The sequence below is a fragment of the Cyphellophora attinorum genome (assembly GCF_001299255.1).
Source record: "Cyphellophora attinorum strain CBS 131958 chromosome Unknown Contig21, whole genome shotgun sequence".
In the NCBI taxonomy this organism is placed as follows: domain Eukaryota; kingdom Fungi; phylum Ascomycota; class Eurotiomycetes; order Chaetothyriales; family Cyphellophoraceae; genus Cyphellophora; species Cyphellophora attinorum.
The window spans coordinates 88,174-109,935 of NW_017253249.1; the positions used below are offsets into that span (position 1 = coordinate 88,174).

The window sequence follows — 21,762 nt, forward strand, 5'->3', positions numbered from 1 at the left end:
GGTTACGTCCGAGTCTCATTCTTGGGATTTCGACGCAGACGTCCTTTATAATGACTACTTCAACAGAATGTGGACCCTCGTTGAAGTGGTCCTCGCCCAGAAGCTTGTCTTTATGTCACCTCATTTCGTTGCTGATGGGAGAGATGTGTGGCGTGTTGCAGCAGAATGTGAGCAGCATGTTGGAAGGGACACTTCCTGGTCCGCCGCCGAGACCATGCTTGGTGAAAAATATGGTGAAGAGGATGAAGATGCCTATAGTACTACGACAGCCACACTGTCCGACCGGATCAGGGGCCTCCGAAGCCTGCGGCTAGAGTGCGAAGATGTTCGTGATCGAATCTACGCCATGCTTAGTATTGCAATCGACGGAAGTAAGATAGACGTGCAATATGCTGAGCCCGTCAGAGGCTTGTTCTTCAGGGTCGTATGTCACTATTGCCAAACATACTCGAATCAGTCCTTTGCGCCTCCACTTGCCACTTACTTGCGCCTCGAACCAGGACCACTGTATGAATATCTCACACAGAACCTCCAGGATATGGGATACCTTTCTACTTTGCTCGAGGCCGAGCGCTGTCAAGTCTGGTCCAACCCATCCTTATACGAGCTAGGACAGTGCTCCATATATTCACCTCTAAAGAGTGGTCCGGTCCCAGCCAAGTACTTGAGAAACAGTCTATCCATAACTTCCAACAATTCAAGTAGCCGTGATCGGGCACCTGATTCACTATGCTTGAGATGCACGAGATGGCTGCAGCAGCGTACCGCATCCTCACCAGACTTCCTCAGAATTGAACAGCTTCGACCACCAAGACGCTTGACCGAATCAAAAGCAACATTGGAGTGGATTGGTCATCCGCCGGATTCTGCCTGGGACAACACGGCTCTCGGGAATGATTGTGGGCCGTGGCAGTTCTGGCTTCTGGTGAAGCACAGCGACCGGACCAAGCATTCCACGCAATCGTGGCCGGAAGAAGCGTATTCGATAAGCTTCAACACGTTGCGTGGGCGGATCCTGCCATTTTGCTTTGACAGGCCTTGTTTGCAGCAGCGGTGGCATGTAAAGGCAGCGGCACTAAGAACCGCAGAGAGCGAGGCACATACAGCACAGGGCGACTCCGAAGACTCAAACTCAGTGAATGTAGTTCGATGAACAGACTGTAAGCGCGATCGGGCAAGGCCATTTTGTTGACTGGTTACTGAGGCGCACTGCCAAACAATGTCCCCTACTTTCATAGGCTGCCGAGTCAGAGTACAACTGTGTGATACCTGATCGTAGCGGCCTTTCGAAGCGTGGTCTTGCATGAGTAACTGATGGCCTCGTCCATGCGATGAAGCATCCTTCCACGACACGGGATGAGGCCTCGAGGCAAGACTGTTCTATGCCAAGTACTCCAGGGCTTCTGCGGGATAGGTGCGCTACCCGCGGCCTGCCCTCATAGCAGTTGAAGGTTCTTCCCTCGCCAGACTGTAGTCATAAGTCCTGGGCGTTTTTAGCTGCAGCGGCAGATATGTGAGTAGAGCACTGGAGAGGGCATGAAAAACATAGAATCAGGATGCAGATCAAGTGGCTGACTTCGAGATGAGCCTGATCTGAGCCTTAGTTAATAAGAAAATCTACGTCGAACTTTCTGGGCAGGGAGGGCCCGGTGAGAATTCAACAGAATAATATGTACTAATCGCGTAGTACTTGATGTCACTACTTAGCTGCCTCCACCAGCTCGCCCAGCCAGCGACGCAACATAACGATTGCACCTCGACTGAGCGGTCGCAGGAATGCTTTCGTTGCATCGCCCGTATTAGTACCTGCCGTGTCCATGAGATGTTCTCGGATGTCGCTGTCGACCATCCCTTCATCTACCTGCGCCACGGCCGCAGCCGCTGCTTGGGACGCATAGATCAACGACTGGCCACGCCGGATGATTCTGAGTAGCAAGCCTGCCCGGGCGGGCTCTGGAGTAGCATTTGTTCCTCCTCCATTTTCTGCAGGATTGCGAGGATGACTTGGAATGTACAGCCACGCCAATACCGCCTCCATTCCCACTGGCACCCGCGTGAGCAAAGCGTGCCTCACGAACCCACGACTCATCACGAACGCCTTCTCCGCGTACTGTGCCGCTTCGGTCTTGTATTGCCCTTCGGCTTCATAGCCTTCAAATCCAGCCTCGTTGAAGAACGGATTGCGGACCATGACCAAACCCTGTATGCTGACGAGGATCTGCAAGATAGACGACTCCTTGGTCCAGCCTTCCTGCTTCTCCTTCCCAGGCCATGTGCCAAGCAGAGACAGACAGATCTTGCCTTCTTCGTAGAGGTTAGGGTTGATGCGTCCTAAACCGCCAGTCCAGGAGTGGAAGTGCGCAGTGGGCGGCTCTGTGGGGAAGTTGTGACCCAAGTGTAGATCGATGAGGAACGGGGCATCTTCATACGGGGTGTCAGGTGGGCCGATGACGAGGCAGCGGAACAAGTCCAGGCGGGATTCGTAAGTGCGGACGTAGATCTGGTTGGTCGGCAGCGAGGTAGAGAGGGCTTTGTGCTCTTTTGCGATGCGTTTTAGAAAGGCAGGAGAGGAGCTCGGGGCTTCGTTGACGCGGAATTGGTCTCGTGGTGGAGCGGTGCTGAGGACTTCGAATTGTGGTGGTGGTTCAGTCGGCACGGTGAGCGCGAGGAGATTGGATGTAGTGGACGAATCTTGTGCGGCAGCTGTTTGTGTGCTCGCGTCGGTCATTTCAATGTCCTCGTCACTATCGCGAGTCTCGTCGGACTCGTTGATGGCTCTTCCAATTCGATTGATAGCGGATCTGAACGCTGGAGCTAGTGAATTTTCTGTTGATGATGAATCGGCGAACAAATCCATATCGTCCAAGCTGGCCAAGTCTTCTTCCGCCGACACCCACGCATCGTCGTCTTCGTCCTCGTCTAATCGCTGCCCGCCTTCGTACTCGATGTGCTCTGAGATGGGAGAGGGACTTCGGCTTTCGATTTCCAGAAGTTCTCCCGTGACCGAGTCATACTCAGAGTCGTCGTCACCGTAGTCGACGGCACCAAGCTCGTCGATATTGATAGTGGCCAGGACGAGGTCCAGGGGTATCTGCACATCCTGACAAGATTTCTTGCCGATCAGTCTGACTGTCAGATTGCCGTCCAAGCCAACGGCGACGATCTGTCCGAGCCAGCTTCCATTGACGTCTATGTTGGTTTTATCACTGGACACTATATTCTGGACTAGTCCTCCATGCTCGCCGCAGATGGCGATCGCCCGCTGGACCAGGCGGTCGAAATCCAAGGTAGAGTTGACGGCGTAAGGCAAAGAATGGTTCGGAGGTCCGCCTTTATTCTCCAACACCTTCTCAAGTAGCGCGAGACCAATACCGCTCGGAGGCAGCAACACCGCGTCCAACACCCGTCGATCAAACGCAGGGAACGTCATGATCTCGTACAAGGACAACTCCTCAATGGTGTCGCTAATGGGCCCATATTTTGAGTACGGATGCAGCGCTTCTCCAGACTCAATCAAGATGACCCTGGGTTCTTGAAACCATCTGACTTTCGCGATCCGCTCTTTCGGATCGACTGCCTGTATGACTCCGACGCGCGATGCAATTAGGTCATGAGGACTTTCGAAGAATGCCATTTCATTGAAGTCCTTGAGATCATGCAGTTGCGGTGGAGCGTCATATCTGTAGTAGTGCCGGTCCATCAGTACTTTCATCATCTTGATCCCGGCTTTGTCGAGGACGATACCGCCAGGGACCAGTGGCACCTCGAAGGCTCCGAAGCTCGAAAGATCGTTTGCAGGATGTACTGACTCCTGTCCATTCTGCCACCGGACCCGAACGATCTGGCTGGGTGAGACCACGTTCAAAAAGTTGACGTCAAATCCAGGGCAGTACTTGTCCGATACAATTGGTCTAAAAGCCCCACAGCCGCAGTCCTCCCGTCCCTGGTACTTTTGCATGGCTGCAGCAGGGTCCCGGAATCGCACCTGGCTGCCTCGCTCGAAGCGATAATAGGCAACGTTTTTAGTGACTGATGTCGTCCCCGATGGTGATCCATGGCTGTCGAAGACGGTATTGGTCATAGTGACAGGACCCCCTAGAGCCGTAGCACATGTTCTGATAGATCCTCTTGGAACCAAGTCAGACGGTTTGCTGAATTTGCTGACGTTTTGAAACAAAAGCTGTGAGCGGGAGGGCAGCTTGACGTCCCAAGTGGCTTTCCTCGTGAACGGGTTTGCTGCGATCCATTTGACGCCAGCAGCTCTCGGTACAAGGTCAATGACTGTTCCCTCGACCACCTGTGAGTTTTTGTCATATTGACCATGAACCCAACGAGCATTATGAAGACTTGTTTTGCTCGCAATGACGAATTGACCAAGGAGAGGATACTCGGCGGCAGGCAGCGTGAGATAGCCTTGGACGACCTCAACAACGGAGGGATGCTCAAGACCATCTAGGTCTGGCCAATGGACCAGGGGCTTTTCAGGGTGCAATATTGGCAGGTGCAGATCACTCAAACCATCCATTATGCCAACCGAGGTGATTTTATCCTGATGAAGCAAGACCACATCGAAGTCGACGCTGTCTATTTCCCCTACCCAGTCATTGTGCATCACGACTAGCTCGTCCTCGTTCGGAGTTGTGGCTCTCACCAGCTCTTCGGCCGGGACGTTTCGGATGAGATCGTACTGCCTATGATCGCAAGTGCATGCTCTTTTGGGCGGATGGTTATCCAGTGACATTTCTCGCAGCGCCCGCGAGGAAGCAGATATGAGCCTGCCGTCCCGTGAGACGCGGAGAGCTGGGACAAGGGTACATGTCTCCTGTATGCCGATGATGGTTCCTATCATGGAGTGCGCCTGGCCGGCTCGTTTTATGACATCGCCCTCGTCGAAGGACCGACTGATAAGGATCAAGTCATCTTCGAGAGCCAAGAACGCGCCGGAGTCCTCCCTGGAGCACACTACGAAGACGTAGCCTTTCGGGGGAGTGCCTGTGTTGTTGTAGTCTTGGAATATATGCTCCGGCACATTGGTATAGTTGAGAACCAGCAGGTCCTCCAGAGAGATCTCTGTTGCTGAATCAATATGCGTCTGTTCCACGGTGCCAATGACATCGGGATCATCTCTGAGCACGACGGTGTCGTGCGTTTCGAGCGGCATCGGGCATGTCTGACAGTGGCTCAGCAGCACCGCTCATGGGTGATTGTACGCATCCAGAGGTCTCTGTGAGGAGGCCTCTGTTGTTGTGAATACAGAGTAAGGAAGGATAATGGGTTGTGAGTAGTGGTGTTAGGGCAATCTGGGTGATCTCTTGCCTGCGCAATAAATATTGGCGGGGGTGTGCTAGACGCGACTGCCTCACATGCCGTCATTTCACGGAGGCACGTGACCTGCAAGCCTGGCGGTCGGCGGTCGTGACTACTGCTACTTCGCTGCAGGTACCTCTCGAAAGAAGTCGCGACATGGCAGTCGATTGGCAGTTGCCACGGTCCACGGACCCTTCAATGTCTAACATGAACACTGTTGCTACCTGCCGGAACACAGTCTCTAGCCTACTACCAAGACCTACGACTGCAGCAACTCCCTCAGCCAGATCATAGTCGAACCGACAATGTCCCTTGGCTGCACGCGATCCGTCACCTTACTCAGTAGCTTCTGCAGCGTTTGCAGCTTCTCCTTCACTTCTTTATCAGGCTCGGAGCTCTGCCGCGCCGCGGTGATTGGTGCTGTCATGTCCATAGCAGCCTCTGACGAGCTCATGACCACATCTTCGTCCGCATCGTCTGCCTTTGTCCGCCCGTTGCTATAAGTCCCATCTTTCTCTACTTTGATCGAAGTCTCGTCCAGTCCAAGTACCGATCTCAGCCCAAATTTACCCCTGTGGCCATCCTCAAGTATTCTGGCAAGCAAGTCCCCATCAATGCCCATCATCTGTGGCGGCAATGCCAGTCGTTGTGTCTTCTCCATCCGTGGACTAAAATCCAGCTCTTGACCAATTGTCTTTGCACCTATCCTCATGCCTGGCTTGGTGAGACCGATCAGGAAGTGACACAGCATCCATTCCGGAGCGCTGAGGGATGTGAATCGGTACATGTGGCCACTGCTAGAAGTTCCTACGATAGCAGGCCGGCTGCTTTGGGTCAGCTGCGCTGCTATAGGACTGTCGAGCTCCAGACGGTTGATACGTTGCGGGAGATGAAGCTCGAATGTTCGCTGCAGCGTGGCACCCTGCTGGTCCTCCACAACTCCGGTCAGTCGAGTGCCATAGGGACTAGTATCGGCAATGAAGACGTGTTGGCGGTGCAGGGGCAGGACATCTGCTATCGCGCGCGCCCTCATGTCGGAATTCTGTATGCCGAGCGTGTTGGAATGCTCTTTGAGAATGAGCAGAGAATGTTTCTCGGTGGCGACGTAGATCATTGAGCCCAGAACGCGAATCTGGCGTGCTGGTGAGGGCAGAGAGTGCCGTGTGATTGTAGACCATTTTTTCGACTCCACGTCCAAGTTGTGCAACAACAGCTCGTTGTTAGATCCGATGAGCAGACCAGATCGGCCGATCGGACACAGAGCGGTCACCCGTTTCTTGCTGACGTTCATCACATTACTGACTTTGATCGGTCCGCGTGAAGGATCCGCTTTCTTGACATGCTTGTCGCTGATACAGACGATGCGACTGTTGATGCGGAACTTGTCGCTCTTGTCAATGCGGACTCTGGACTGTAATGCAACGAGAGTCATCTCGAAGTGATGCCTCTCATTGGCGGGAGAATAGTGTGTCAGGGCGCTGATCTTCTCCTCGGGATCGTCGGCCGTGCCCAGTACGACAACTTTGCTCTTGTCGATAGGCCCGCAGTCTGCTTCCTCGTCCTGCAGAGCGGCATAGCAGATCATGGGGCGTGCGACCATCGTATTGTCTTTGGAATCCGGGCCAGGATTCACGCCGATGACCATCGACTTCAGAAACCTGGAATAGACGACCTTCTTGGCGACTCCTGGCACTTGAACATGACGGAAAATTGCTTTTTGAGCTCGAGAGAGTGTCGAAGTCGTGAGACTATTTGACGTCGCGCAGACCAAAAGACCAGCAGTTGACTCACTCTGGTCAGAACTCACAGAAGGGACTCGGCCAACTGCGTTGAGAACCTCCGGGGACACGGAGGAGTGGTCGGACCGATCGCGACTTTGCACAGTGATGTATGTACGGTCGATATCGGCGCCAGCATCATTGGCCTGGAGCGACAATCGTTCGAGGATCGAGCCATACGCAACGAAGGCAGCGTCAGCGCAGCCGCTGCGTCGACTGAATTCGTCCGTTGACACATTGACGGAAGTGCGAGCTAAACGGCGGCTTAGCACAGGCTTGAGTCTAGTTTCTTCCAATTGCTGAGATATTCGGACTTCTAAGCACAACAGAAAGCCATTCCGAGAACCGCAGACAAGTAGACCAACGGAAGCTTCAGGTCTTGTTAGCAGACACATACTGCCAATGGAAAGAGGTGCAAGCTCGGGCGATAAGGCCAGCAAATCGGCAGTGAAGTGTACCGTTCCCGCTGACGATATTCGCATGCCAGTGAGGTGACGGCCTCCGTCTCCTTGCACGGCTAGGGCGATGACCTCTTCCCCTAAGCGGGAGATACACACGCATGTGGGTTGATGACGGACTGAGTAAGGGCTAGCCAACGACTCCAGACGTGGCTGGGGCGAGGTCACCACCTTGTACGTACTGATCATGTACTCATCTCCTTCCTGATGTGCGGCAAGCAGCGCGCCTGACAGTGGCTCGATACTAGCACATATCAGACTCGTAGTGCTCATTTCGTCTCGAAACGGCGAATGGCGTCCAGAGGTCGAGACGATTCTGAGTCCGCTCGTGGAGACTTGAGCCAGTACATCGTCGGACATAGCGGCCGCTGCTAACGTCGTCGCCTCCAAGTCGATTCCTGGCAAAGTATCTGCTGTTTCCTCGAACGGCTCCATTTTTGACATGTCGAGCGATATCAGGCTGCTGTACAAAGGATGTGCGCTGAGGATCAATACTTCATCGCTGTTCTTTGGAATAGTCCAGATGCGCAAAATGCTTCTGAGTTCGTCGTCCTGAATCACCATTCTGACGTTCGCTTCGATGCCGTGGCACACTTCGACCAAGCCTCCGTTACCTTGCTGATCCCCGGCACAAGCAAAGATGCGTGATCTCCGATCAACATTTGTGTCTCGGCTGCTGGTCGGCGGGAATAACAGGAGGTCGTTCGTGGATGTGACGTTGGCAATGCGCTGGACACAACGATTCGGCTTCCTAGCTCTGAGATGGTAAACTCCACCATCGGCATTCTCACCACAAGCGACGAGAATGTCTCCGCCTCCAATGTGTAAAGGAGCTGGTAGAAGACACATTGCTTGTTGCATTTTGATGTCGAGCTTGCCTGAGGGCCACGCCAGCTTGACCCGGAGAGCGGGCTGCACATCAATGTCGTAGAGATGCAACAGGCCATCCTCACGAACCAGCATGATCTCATCAGCGGTCCGTCTGTGTGTTTCATGTCGCCGTGGTCTTGCCCACTGTGTCCACATCTTGGTTCGATTGCCATCTGGGAACTCATTCTGGTCAGAGAGAGGATGTGCGGTCCTCCTAGCTTCTGAGTGCGTGATCCAATCGTATAGAACCAAGCCGGACCTTGTGACAAGGAAGAATGAAGCGGGGGCATTGCATGGGATCAACATTAGTGGCTTTGCGTCCGAATCAGGCATTGCTTGACCACTCGATCGCATCGGCCTGATGCGGTGCAACGGCTGTTGAGCGTCCCATCGGTAGAGCACCATATACGTCCGATCCTGCTTAGCAACAATAAGTACGAGCATCAATTTACTTTTGTCTTCCCTCAGTGGGTGGATGAAATCCATCTGTACGATCTCGCCGTCAACCTGGAGCAGACGCTGTTTCCGAAAGATGTTCAAGGCAGTACCAGCTGGTCTCCATTGATCGATCTCATTTTTCATGGTATCCAGAGAAGGCAGTGAACCGATCATGCAAAGCCCACGGTTCGGAGCGACCGCGAGCGCTCGAGATTCATGGTCGTGAGCAAGGTGCAGGAGACGCTGGTCTTGCACGCCAGGCCCAGTCAGAAGCGGCTTGGTGGCATGGACGAAGCGGACAGTCCCATCAAAATCTTCGGTAGCGTAGATGAAGATGAGCTCTGCGTTTGAAGTGCTGAGCACCAGGACTTGTGCCGGCTCTCCATCTCTGATCGGTCGTCCATCGCTGCTGTAGCTCTCCTCCTCGACCGTCTGCTTCTGCTGCAAAATTTGCTCATCTGTGGAAATGGCGACTATGTTGATATTGGCCGAGATGACATCGGCTGCCAGTATTTGACTGTCGAAATTGATGCTACACGATGGTTCCGCAAGGCAAGGTTCATCTGTGGAAATAAATTCTCGAAGATGTATGCTGGATTCGCCGACGAATACCAGATCATTCTTCGATGGTGATCGAAGACGCGCCGGTAGAATCCACTTGGTTGCTGGGCTCGAGCTAAGTGTTCGTGATAATAGTCCTTGAAGTTGTGGCGACCTCAACTCTGGTGGCGGCGGCGTTGTCGCGTCCATCTCAATGATGGTCTGCACAAAGACAGACTGGCCTCATTCGAGAGGCAGTGAAAAGTCCCACCTCGACTTGAAGTGAGAAGTTGAATCGCAAATGACGAGCAGACAGCGATCGTCCGGGATCTCCTTACGGCTACCGCGAATGCGGCTCATCGCGCTCGCCTATTATGTAGAACATCTATCAGTGTGGTATTGGCACGATGGCAGGCGAGCCCTGCTCGTGAAGCCTGCAGCAAGATCAGACACGTGCATTGGATGAAGATGGTTGCAAGGAAGTGGTGCAGGAACATGGGCAGGGATGCTCATGCGGCAGGCGCACTCCATGCCCAGGCATTGACGTGTTTTGCTCGAATCCAAACCTTTCCATCACCGTCGACTTCACCTCATCACACTCGTTCGTTGCAGGTGGCATATAACACGCTATACACGACATTCCATAATCTGCGCCTGACAGAATGCCATTGTTGAGGTTCTGAATCGAACATAGTTGTCCACGTGCAGGCGGTTACTTCAGGAAGCAGCCAATCCTCAATCAGTCAAATTGACGTTGTGTGACCTGTCACTTCCCACAGTCCCTGGCTGTCTTGTTACAACCCCAACGGCCTAAGTGGCGTATGTCACTGTGTTACCAGCCGGTCCAATTGGTGCACTGATTCTGTGTCCAACTGGAAACTCGGCCAAGACACGTAGCGACATGCGAGCAAACTGCATCAACAATAAAGTGTGTCTCATCCCCTTAGTCTGTGAGCTGGTGCCTATCTGAGGTCGGGGACGGGTGCGAGCAGTTCGGACGTTCAACGTCGCAGCGCGGTCTCTGGAAGATGAGCGATGCGGAGGAAAAGCATGGTGATGCAGGCGCCACTTCTCTTGAACAACGTCCTCCGTTGGACGACAGCAATGCGACCATGAAACGTGTCCAGATCAAGCAGGCTTGTCAGAAAGCGGATCTGCAGTACCTGGGGCGACTAGCAGATTCCGAGGGCGGTCTACTCGATGATGGTCTGCGCCAACTAGCCTGTGAGACTTCTCGTTTCGCTTAGAGAGTCAGTCAAGATGCTAATGCTCAGCCCAGGGCCGGTTTTGCTCCAATGCTCAGGATCATCAGATGGTACGAATACGGACTGGAAGCAGCTACCGGCACACCGCGATGAGGAGCAGGTCGAGAAAGACGTGAACCGGGCGTTCGTCTACTATCCCAGCAGTCAGTATTGACACCCTCCACCAACCCCTACATCGCTATTCGGACTGGTTCGCAGTCGGCTGACCATACATAGACGAATCGCCAAAAGTCATTGACGCACGCAAGCGCGTATTGTCCGATCTCATTGTACGAGTGCTACGGACCCATCCAATGCTTTGCTACTTCCAAGGTTTTCATGACATCGTTCAGGTCGTCCTGCTTGTCCTTGGCGCAGAGGCGGCATACTCGGCAATCGAATCGATCTCGTTGTTCCGCATTCGGGACTACATGTTACCAACCATGGATCCGGTCAAGAAGCATCTGGCTCTGTTGCCTTGCATCTTGTACGCAGCCGATCTGGAACTTGCCAAACACCTGACACTGCCGAATCCCCTTTACGCCCTCCCGGCGGCACTTACTCTGTACGCTCATCAGATCGAGCAGTACAGTGACATTGCTAGACTGTTCGATTTCATACTAGCTCACGAACCAGTCATGAGCATCTACTTGTTTGCTGCCATTATCATGTCACGGCGTGCTGAGCTGCTGGAATTTGCACCCGAAGAGGATGAAATATTGTTTGCTGTGCTTCAGAAACTTCCGCAGCCACTCAATCTGGAGCCACTTATTGCTCGAGCACTGGAGGTATTTCAGCAATTCCCACCAGACCGATTACCGGGAAGGGGTTGGCGAGGCATATCCTCCTCCAGCGTTCTCAAGTCGACACATCCTGGACAGCCACTCAGCGTGGCAGATGCAGAGAAATGTTTTCGAAAACAAGCAGCAGAAGTCCAGTGGGAGAAAAGAATGCAGAAGGCAATGCAGACAGCTCTGCGTAACCGCTTACCCATTACTGCTGGTGCAGTCGCACTGGGGCTGGGCGTTTTGTCCTTCTACCTGAGGCGGTCAGGACATGACCAGCATCTCGTTTCATTTGCGCAATACCTGCTTGGAATGGTGCGGCGTTAAGACTTTGTACACCAGATGTCGTGCTCAGCGAAGGGGGCAGGGAAAGCAGGCGCAAGGGAGGACTCTAGACTCTATGTACAACAATTGGATAGACGCGCAACGTGCATCGACCAGCCAGCCATCAAGGCAATGTAGATGAGACGTGTTGTCTGTGTAACACCGCTTGATCGATCTCTGCTTGTCACACGCAAACTGCCAACATGTCGCTGCCAACGTCTCAATCGCGATCTTGAAGTCAAGCTGGAATTCCAAAGAGTGGAGAAATGGCCACGACCGCGCAAGGCTACGACGCAGGCACGACACGTCCTCCACTAAACATACTGCCATCCTACTCGCTTGATGACATCGCACAACCCTCGCCTACACGATCAAATTCGCATCTCATCGTCAGGATGGCGAACAGGGGCTACGATGTCGTGGTCGATGTGGATCAAGAGGTGCGCACCAACATCCTCAGCATCCTACACTACCCAAGCTAACCCGTGTGTTCAGGGCGACCTAGGCCACACCGATCTACAAGACGATGGCCTCGATTTCCACCAGTCCAGTACGCTACCACTACGTTTCCGATTCGTCCATGACTAATACAACTCTACAGACTTCACAAACCCGCCCAACGCCCGAAAAGTCCAACCAGACAGCACGCCCTTCCTCTCCTCCTCCACAAACCCAGCAACCCTCCCCAACGATGCACCCGCTGCGACGGGTAAGCGCATGCTCTGGACGATCTCCTTCTACGCCCAATTCTTCGACGTCGACACCACGACCGTCCTCCACCGCTGCCGCACCGCCCTGATCCCCTTCCTCCCCGCAACCCCGCCCTTCCTCGACACCCTCGACGGCAACCCAGACCTCTACGGGCCCTTCTGGGTCGCGACCACCGTCGTCGTCATCCTCTTCTTGACAGGAACGATCAGTCAGAAGCTAGCAAGCGAGGGCAAAGCACACTTCGAATACGACTTCAAACTCCTGAGTGGCGCCGCAGCCTCATCTACGGGTACACCCTCTTCGTCCCGCTCGGTCTCTGGGCCGCCCTCCGCTGGTTTGGCGCGCAGGGCCTCGAACTCGTCGAATGCTGGGCGCTGTACGGCTACGGAAATCTATTCTGGATCATCGTTGCGCTGCTGAGCTGGTCTCCGTTGAATGCGTTGAATTACGTGCTGGTCGGGGTCGGGTTTGCGGTTAGTGTGTTCTTCCTGTTGAAGAATCTGTATCCGGTGATCAGCGCGACGGATAAGAAGATCAGTCAGGTGTTGTTGGTCGCGGTGGTGGTGTTGCATGCGGGAATGGCGGTGGCGATCAAGGTGTTGTTCTTTAGTCATGGGAGTCCGGCGAAGAGTGGTGGGAGTGGAGGGGGAGATACGACAGGTGGAGGTGAGGTGCCTGCTGGTGATGGGGGTGCTGCTGGGCGCATGATGATTTTCTAAACGCATTGCGAAGGGGGCGGTCACAGGCTTTTGTACCAGTACTAGAGTGTAATCGAAGAGGGTTCCGTCCTACGAGTCGGCAGAATCTACAGCCATGCTGCTCTATCTTTCGCTTAGAAACCACGTTGTTGAGGCATAGCGTAGCGTCGCAGATCACGACGTGCAAAGATTCAATTTACGACTACGCCAGCAATGATATGCCACACATATGGGATTGTGCTGTTTGGTTGTCTCTCAAGCACATGCTTAGGTAATTGCGGTATAGCGATTGAGTAGATTTGGTCATACGGTAGGATGAGTATGATCGGGGGCTCGGATCCAATGCTGATGGACGTCGAAGGCTGGTCTTGGAATATGTCATGCTTATTGAGTTACTCTTGATACCTCTTGTAAACTCCACAGCCGAAGTGACCGATGGCCTCAGCGAGAGAGCCGCAATCGTTTGCCCTCACTATTGAACGCAAGGCGGAAGGGCGAAGATCTCGGTGACTCTTTCCCGCTTCCGCCAGACCATGCTCAAAAGCCCATCTGCTCGTCGCATGAAACACGTCCGCCACCAGCGCACAGCCGTCCCACTGCCCTCCCTTCGGATGTAGCGAATCGATCACTTGATCTTCTTCTTCGGCCGCAGCTGGTTGGTGTGGCCGCACTTCTTCTTTCGGCAGTTGGTGGCACGGGGTGGCAGACGGGCGTAGCACTTGCGGCAGATCATCTTTTCGCAATTGTACTTGGAGGCCAGGGCCTTGAGGGAGGGCTCGATGATACCGCCTCGGAGACGGAGGACGAGATGGAGGGTGGATTCCTGGTTGAAAACGGTGTCAGCGCACTGTTTCTCTCTCGCCGCAGTCATATGATTCCAATTGACCATAGTATCCATCGTCGTTCGGTCGAGCGAATGCTGTACAAGTAGTGCGCAAGCTTACCTTCTGGATGTTATAGTCTGATAGAGTGCGGCCATCTTCCAGTTGCTTGCCGGCGAAGATCAGGCGTTGCTGGTCAGGTGGGATGCCTTCCTTGTCTTGGATCTTGCTCTTGACATTGTCAATGGTGTCTGAAGACTCCACCTCGAGGGTGATGGTCTTGCCCGTGAGGGTCTTGACGAAGCTGTTCGCATTCCTGTTAGTTCCGTACTTCTATTGCAGTCTTCTCGCTGGGATCGAAGAGGGGCGAATGTGCGGGTTTATCGAAGGCTATGAGGAGACCTACATCTGCACTGTGAGGTTGTTAGCATAGCGCATACGAGGAAACAGGTGGTTCGCTTACTCTTGACAGGACCTTCGATCAGAAAGTGTGGGTGATGTCGACGAGGAGAAAGACAAAGTCGTAGGCCGATGAGGTCGTTGAGATGCGGCGATCAATGTGCGCCAAGATTCAGCCTTGCCATCCGTCACGTGCTCGATTTCGATTCTGCAGCCTTGCGTAAGCCAGACTCGGGGATAATCGTCGTCGGCAGCATCGATGTCAAAGTTGACCTCACGTTCTCACCGTTGTCGTGATGTCCGCAGACTTCGTCCGCTTCCTTGTCCGCCGAGTCCCTGGGAGGCGTTGTTCAAGCTTCGTGAGCTGCAAGATGACAAAGTCTCGTCGGGAATGTGCTTCTCTAATTTGATCTCGGTGCTCAAAACACGACTCTCAAACTTCTCAAGCAGCCATATCGTCAGCCTACACACGACTGATCCTGCATGTCTGAAAAGTCTGTCTTTGTGCATTTTGCGGTGGCCTAGCCTAGCTCGTCACCTGTCGGACTGTACATCTGACCTGTCCGCAACGCCTGCTTCGTTTCTTGTGCATCGGACATAACATTCTCGTTTCTCATTGCTGACACAGGCAACACGCACCAGTATCGGAAAGAGAATGCCCTTGGCGCAGCGGGCTATCGTGAGAGTTGACAAGCAGCCAAGGCGTCTCGAACTAGTAGGTGCTGGCTGACTATGTGATACCTCGTGCAACCACAAGCTCATGCCTAGAAGACTGTCGAAAAGGTATATGACCTCAAGGACACTCTCGCTCTGACTGTAGATTAGGTAGCAGTGAGTCAACTAACACAACTTCGACTCTCAATTCATCTCAACAATCGCACCAACCAATACTGGAACCATAAACAAAGCCAACAAGCGATTCCCGCGACTATGCCGTCCACCACTATACCTCAAAACGCCCCAGCCATCCTCCTCGGTGGCGGCCGTTTCGGCTACAAAGAAACCTCAGCCGTCACCAACATCACCGAAGTCTCCCAACTCCAGCCCCTAGTCGACGTCCTCCACGCCCACGGCCACACCACAATCGACACCTCCCGCCTCTACCCAGCCTTCGGCACGCACGGCGGCTCCGAGACGCTCATCGGCCTTACCACCCATACCCAATTCGGTGGTCTAGTCGACACCAAGGTCCTCTCCAATCCCGGCGACCACTCCCCCGAGAAGCTGCGCGCCTCGATTCATGGCAGCCTCAAGTCACTCGGCGTTGGCAAGATCAACACAATCTACCTGCACTACCCCGATCGCACAACACCCTTGACTGTTTCCGTGCCCGTCATCGCTGGATTCGTCGTTGAGGGTCTGGCTAGCCGCTGGGGTCTCTCCAACTACTCCCTCTCCGAAGTAAAAGAAATCATCTCCATCTGCACAACCCAAAACCTTCCCCTCCCAGCAGTCTACCAAGGCCACTACAACGCGCTCGTGCGCTCCGCTGAGGCTGAGCTCTTCCCCTTGCTGCGAAAACATGGGATAAGTTTCATTGCGTGGAGCCCGTCTGCGAGCGGCGCGTTTGATGCGAGCTCGAGTCTGCTGACGCAGGAGGGGGCCGTAGGCGACCTCCAACGCCGGTTCTACGGCTTTCCGCAAGCACGTGCTGCCATCAAACACGTTCAGGACTTGGGCACAAAATATGGGATTTCGGGACATGAGGTTGCGTTGAGGTGGGTGAGATATCATTCTGCGCTGGATGACTCAAAAGGAGATGGTATGATAGTGGCCGCGAGGAACGAGGCACGTCTGGAGGAGACATTGACGGGACTTGAGCGTGGACCACTGCCCGAGGAAATTGCGGATGCGGTCTCGGGTGTATGGGAGCAGGTCAAGGAGGGTGTTCCAGGGGACTGGGATTGGATTGGGGACTGGGCGCCTGAGGAGAGGAGTGAGGTGAAGAATATGGAGGGGGAGGGGGTGGTTGGGAAGGGAGAGACGACGGCTGCGCAGGTTGAGGTTAGGGAGGTGAAGTAAGCGAGTCTGGGGAAGGCACTCTGGGCATGTTCACCGTACCTTGTGATGTAGCTATGGTAGTCAGCATTGAGAAACAAGTACCATGAATCAAGGTCGGCATCATCGTCTTCAGCCTACCTACTCTTTCTTCAATGAGGTTGTACAGAAGACATCGACTATACCGCGAACGCTCGTCCCACCAGGTAGCAGCTGGCACTACCAAGGCATGACAATGTCGGGAAATGCATCGGAATCGGCCGTTGTGGTGATAGAAGGGAAAGGCGTAATGTCGAGGGCGAGACGGATCTTTATACCTCTTCACGACATCAACGATCCGAGGCAAACCGATACGATCACTTCACTGCTTGGCCAGACAGACTGCACTGGTCGTTGCATGAGTCAGGATCAGTCGCTGCCTGGCGCATCCACTTCGACCTGCCTTCCAGTGCTGTCCCTGCGTACATGTTATTGGGTATTCCAATGCGAGGGAGAAATGACGCGCGAATGACTTCCACTGCTGCAACCGTAGCATTTTCTGTACGTGCTGCTCATTAGGCATACGACGCTATTTCTATGAATGAAACACTTGAACACTGCTGCGCACGTACACTGTGTAGACCGCGACCTAGTACTACTTCACACAACCACCAAACTGGCTTACTCCACAGGATCCTCCTCAAGCATGACCTTATAGCTAAACGGCTCAAAAGTCACGCCCTCCCCAACGAAATGCTTGCTCATTGCCTCCACCCAATGCAATCTCAACGAGTGTAACATGGCACTCGTGCCCTCCATGACACACAGCACCGCGATCGTCAGTACGAACCACAAGAAGAACGTCACCACTATCATGATCACCTGCGTCGCGCCGCTTGACCCGAAGGCGTTTTCGAGGGACATGCTCCACAGAACGACCGACAGCTGCTGATGCGCTAGCGACAAAGCCCAAAGACGTAGATAGGAAGCAGTGTGAGAGACGCAGTTGAGACAGAACTCGATGGTGTGGATGACCTGGTGGATCATCTCCTCTGAGAATTCGAATTCTTCGTGCTCTTCGTCGTTGATATTTTCGGTGATCATGGCGCCTTCGTCGCTGTCCTGGGATGGGCGGCCATTGGTCTGATGGTCGGGCCGACTGTCATCGTCGTCATCGTCGTCCAAAGCGTGAGTGATGCGACTCGTGTCTCCTATGCCACGGTAGCCCTGTGCCGTGGTCTTTTGGTGCTGCCATTTGAGCCAGTATGGCTTGAGAAGCAACATGATGGGGACTTGGACGACGGCGATCAACAGCAGAAAGACTTGTATGCCGGCTTGGCCTGAGTAGAGCTGTTCGGACTCTTCGACGGTACCGGGAGAGAGGAACATCTGAATCAGCATGTTGAGCAGGGAAGGCGGGTTGCGACCCGCTTCTTGCCAGTTGACGCTCCATTTGTAAACGATGCAGATAGCGAGGTAGCCGAAGATGGCCTGGAAGAAGATCATGCCGGGGATGAAGTTGCCAAACAGATCGACCTTAGACTTGAAGTGGCGAGCATTGACGGCGGAGAAGCACAGTGCGAAAGTCATGTGTGCCCAGCCCATCAGGATGGAGAGCTTCATCTTCATACTGTTGCTGAAGAGGAGGTCGTTCTCAGAACCGTGCCATGCCCAATCGAGGCCGAACGGGTAGCGATAGGAGCCTTTGAGGTGTGCGGTGACTTCTGGACGGCCTTCTTCGGGATACTCCCAGGCAGAGTCGAAGGGTGTGAAAGCCTTGGAGAAGACATCGTTGTAAATTAGACCGGTGTACATGGAAAAGATACCCATCATGAGCATGATGTAGCGACCGTAGAATGCCATGGCGAAGAGTTCGTCTTGCTTCGAGCGTGACAGAGGCTTCTCGAAGTAGATCATTGCTGCTGCTGCCATGGTCATGAGCGTGCCATGACCGAAGTCACCGAACATGACAGCGAACAGGAAGGGGAAGGTGACGATAGTGTAGACACCAGGATTGACTTCTTGGTATTTGGCAGTACCATAAGCGTTGATGATGGTCTGGAACCCTTCTGTGAATTTGTTGGTCTTGACGTAAGTAGGCGGCGTCTTGTTCGTCTTGATCTGATTGACAATGGTTGGAACCGACAGACCGGCGCGGTCATTGACGTCCTGCAGAGTGGCTCTGATCTGCGGCAGGGAGTTCGTTGGCACCCATGCCTCGGCAATAAGCGTCTTCCGAGCACGATCGTAGGAGAAGCGATTGAGTGTATCAAACACAGCCTTCTCTTTCTTGATGACGATCAGCCATGCGGCGAGCGATCGAGCAATTGCATTCAGCTCGGCGTCGAGAGTGTTCTTGGTGTTGCGGAGGACGCTTGCGAGATCGCTCAGACGAGTGTTGACTTCGTGGATCTGATCGCGGCGCAGGTCGCTGTTCTCGTCAACGTTGTACAGGTCGGCTCCTAGGGATTCTGAAATCTTTCTGATTTTCGCAATGATCTCCTTGCCATGGGCAAAGATGACGAAGACATTCTTCCTGACCTCTTCGTTGTTCTCCGGATTGATCAGAACTTCAGGGATCTCAGATTGGTTCATGTAAAGATTGCCACGAAGTGTTCGCCATAGAATTCGCTCAAAGGCGGGCAGTCTCTCTCTAGGAATGACACCAGATACGAAGCCGATATTCATAACAGCGAATGACTGTTGCTGCGATCGGTCTGCATCGCCGTTCATGGCTCGACCTTCCTCAGCTTCGGCGTTCCGCAGAAGAGGTGCGTCGTCGTCATCCAGACTCTGGCGAATCTCGTCAGTCTGGCCGTGCGCTCGATCGAAGAAACCGCCAGCCTCTTTCAGAACCCATCGCCATTCCGTCAGTTCAGTCTCCCTCTTCTTCAAGATCTCGTAGCTCTCGTTCAATTTCGAGATACGGTCCTCGAGGTGTTCGGAACGTTCAGCGAGCTCATCGATCTCGTTCGCTTGAGGTGCGGCAAGCATGTCATCGTCAAAATCGAATCTGCTTCTCATCTCGATGCCAGCCTTTTCCATCTGAGCTCTGAAGTATCGCAGCTGGCGCTCGACATTGTCCAAGCGTCGGATCTCCTTTGTGAAGGTTCGCTGGAAGGCAGTTGTCTCGGCATTGAGGTCACGGAACTGGACTATGCCAAGCTCGCCCATTGCAGATACTACTTCGCGGCCGATGTCGTTGGAGATGTAGAACTGGGTCAACGACATGTCCGCCGAGCGGAAGATGGTGTCCTTCGAGGCCATACTGGGCGGGTGGGAGAGAGCTCGTGGGCCGCCCAGGCCTTGTCAGTGTGATGTATAGGCTTGAAACAAGCAGTCTGCTGTCGATTGAACAGCCAGACAAATAAAGAAAGGGAATGTCGGAGCTTTGATCGATGCCTGGTAGCTCTACTCCACGGAGAACGATGATGTCGAAGATGGCATTCTTGGCCGCTCGGATGAACCATTTGCCTCCTCTCCCCACCGTAGTTATCTACTGCGTCTATGGCATGTGTCGCGCAGCGTACCATTTGAATTCGACCTCGCTTGCAATGATGCAACATGGTCGAACGACTGTGCATGATCTTCGATGGCAATGAATTCAATGACTTCTAGTTCTGTCTGAACATTTGAGGAGCCCTTTGAATAAGTCTTTGAGGAGCACCTGCACCAGCACTAGCTAAACTGTGGCATCTTTGGTGCTCCTGGCTACATTACCCGCAATGTGACAAACACTTGGGTTGTGGGCCCGGGACCTCAAATACTACGCCAGGGAGGCCTCCAATGGACCGTCAATCGCACTTGTCGCCCGGACTGCCGTTTATGGCTTTCTTCGAGGAAATGCACTGAAGCATGCTTGGATCAAGGCTTAGTGACCCGAACAACGCACATAGCACCTTCGACATTCCATCGACCATCTGCCAGTATTGCTTGAACCAACTCATCGAAATCGATCTGATCGGCAATGACGTATTTCTCGGGACCTTCGAAGAGTCCGGTGAGTGTTGCTGTAACGTTCGGGTATAGATCCAGGGACGTGATCAACTCGCTCGCAGTACACTGGGTGAAGAACTTGTGGATGTCGTCGCAAGTTGCCAAAGTACGCATACGCGGGATGGGACCATCGAAATGGAAGTGGATAGACTGACCAACATTCGAGCGTTGCGGTTCAGCAGATTGTGTGCCACGTATAGGTGAAGACAATGGTCGACCGCTTGAGTACTTATTGTCGCCATCGTAATCGACATCCGACCCATCATCGTCCTCGACAGCGTTTCGCTTTCTCTTGTTCACCGAGGCTTGTGGAGACCCTTGTGGTAGCCCATACTGCTGAACTGGGAGACGTTGGCGGAATACACCACCAACAGTCGGCGATGGGTAGGCAGGCGACGATCCAGGCACAGGAGAACCACCTTGACCTATACCTGTATCTTCGTAGCCACCATCAACGAAGCGGATGGGAGTGGGTGTTGTGTACTGAGGTACCGGAGGTTGATTGCGTGGTTTACGCTGTGACGCAGCACCGGTAGACGGCGTCTTTGGAGACTTGCCTCTGCCAGTGTACCGACCGTTGTGCTCGAATGTGTCATCGACCGCTTTCTTGACAACGAGAGCTTGGTCAAAGGGATTGTCGTTGACGCCACGCCAGATACGAAACTCATTCGAGTTCTTCTTGACGCGAATAAGAACATTGCCACCTGGACCGAACGACGGATGTTCAGCGATGAGCAGATGCCCACTGCTACCACCGGGCTGATTCTTCATCCACGGCAGATGATAGGCACTGACTGCGCAGAGCTCATTGGTCGCAGCGATGAAGTATGCAGCTTTGGACTTATGCTTGTCGTTCATGCCGAATGGGATCTGCATGTAGTAGATGTCGATCGGAACCACGTTGGATTGCTTCTTGACGAAATAGTCTCGCAGCATTTTGGTGACACTGGCCGGGATTCCAGCAGGGAACTGGACTTTCTGCGTCAATCGTTAGCAAATGTGCTGTTCGCTACTCAGAGCGTTGGAAAAACTCGACTGATTGCTGTCAGAGTACAGCAACAGTTCAAGACGCTGATCTCCATCGACTGCCAAAGAGACGACGCACGATACTTGGCTAAGAGGACTTACACCGGGGTCCCCTGCTTCGCTGGCATTTTCCTTGCGAGCGGGTTTCTTGACTCTCTTCGTGGGTTGTGTGCCTCCTGTTCGACGACGCTCCGGGGTAGCCTCAGAATCGTCGAGGTCAATGACTTGTTCGTTGTTGCTAGTCGGCGCCATGATGTCGACCTTGCAATCACGTTGGTGGGGTCGAAAAGGACTGTTGGTCGAAGGTGACAAATATGCAGTTGAAGAGAGTCATCTCCTCGTCGTTACCGCCTCAACGAGCTCGCTGCAAGTCACGTGGAGACTTGCTAA

At 53.6% G+C, this 21,762-nt stretch overlaps 8 protein-coding genes across 8 annotated transcripts; 3 read left to right on the forward strand and 5 right to left on the reverse strand.

Moving 5' to 3' along the window:
• Window positions 1-1,699: 1,699 nt before the first annotated feature.
• Window positions 1,700-5,161, reverse strand: AB675_3050 (putative ubiquitin-conjugating enzyme E2 23; the record flags this gene model as incomplete). Its single annotated transcript, XM_018143071.1, has 1 exon — window positions 1,700-5,161. The coding sequence occupies one exon, from the start codon at window positions 5,159-5,161 to the stop codon at window positions 1,700-1,702; it is 3,462 nt and encodes a 1,153-aa protein (XP_017997947.1).
• Window positions 5,162-5,566: 405 nt separating this feature from the next.
• On the reverse strand, window positions 5,567-9,601 carry AB675_3051 (uncharacterized protein; the record flags this gene model as incomplete). Its single annotated transcript, XM_018143072.1, has 2 exons — window positions 5,567-7,455; window positions 7,483-9,601. 2 exons carry the CDS (start codon window positions 9,599-9,601, stop codon window positions 5,567-5,569), a joined length of 4,008 nt encoding a protein of 1,335 aa, XP_017997924.1.
• Window positions 9,602-10,419: 818 nt separating this feature from the next.
• Window positions 10,420-11,747, forward strand: AB675_3052 (GTPase-activating protein gyp10; the record flags this gene model as incomplete). Its single annotated transcript, XM_018143073.1, has 3 exons — window positions 10,420-10,615; window positions 10,671-10,799; window positions 10,873-11,747. The coding sequence occupies 3 exons, from the start codon at window positions 10,420-10,422 to the stop codon at window positions 11,745-11,747; spliced, it is 1,200 nt and encodes a 399-aa protein (XP_017997892.1).
• Window positions 11,748-12,010: 263 nt separating this feature from the next.
• On the forward strand, window positions 12,011-13,174 carry AB675_3053 (Protein YIP5; the record flags this gene model as incomplete). Its single annotated transcript, XM_018143074.1, has 4 exons — window positions 12,011-12,184; window positions 12,240-12,294; window positions 12,346-12,767; window positions 12,803-13,174. The coding sequence occupies 4 exons, from the start codon at window positions 12,011-12,013 to the stop codon at window positions 13,172-13,174; spliced, it is 1,023 nt and encodes a 340-aa protein (XP_017997869.1).
• Window positions 13,175-13,778: 604 nt separating this feature from the next.
• On the reverse strand, window positions 13,779-14,051 carry AB675_3054 (Ubiquitin-60S ribosomal protein L40; the record flags this gene model as incomplete). Its single annotated transcript, XM_018143075.1, has 2 exons — window positions 13,779-13,976; window positions 14,040-14,051. 2 exons carry the CDS (start codon window positions 14,049-14,051, stop codon window positions 13,779-13,781), a joined length of 210 nt encoding a protein of 69 aa, XP_017997843.1.
• A 1,252-nt stretch (window positions 14,052-15,303) lies between these two features.
• Window positions 15,304-16,395, forward strand: AB675_3055 (Aflatoxin B1 aldehyde member 3; the record flags this gene model as incomplete). The annotated part of the gene is made up of 1 exon (XM_018143076.1): window positions 15,304-16,395. The coding sequence occupies one exon, from the start codon at window positions 15,304-15,306 to the stop codon at window positions 16,393-16,395; it is 1,092 nt and encodes a 363-aa protein (XP_017997817.1).
• A 636-nt stretch (window positions 16,396-17,031) lies between these two features.
• Window positions 17,032-19,617, reverse strand: AB675_3056 (V-type proton ATPase subunit a; the record flags this gene model as incomplete). The annotated part of the gene is made up of 1 exon (XM_018143077.1): window positions 17,032-19,617. The coding sequence occupies one exon, from the start codon at window positions 19,615-19,617 to the stop codon at window positions 17,032-17,034; it is 2,586 nt and encodes an 861-aa protein (XP_017997797.1).
• A 597-nt stretch (window positions 19,618-20,214) lies between these two features.
• Window positions 20,215-21,624, reverse strand: AB675_3057 (uncharacterized protein; the record flags this gene model as incomplete). Its single annotated transcript, XM_018143078.1, has 2 exons — window positions 20,215-21,324; window positions 21,475-21,624. 2 exons carry the CDS (start codon window positions 21,622-21,624, stop codon window positions 20,215-20,217), a joined length of 1,260 nt encoding a protein of 419 aa, XP_017997974.1.
• Between the last annotated feature and the right edge of the window lie 138 nt (window positions 21,625-21,762).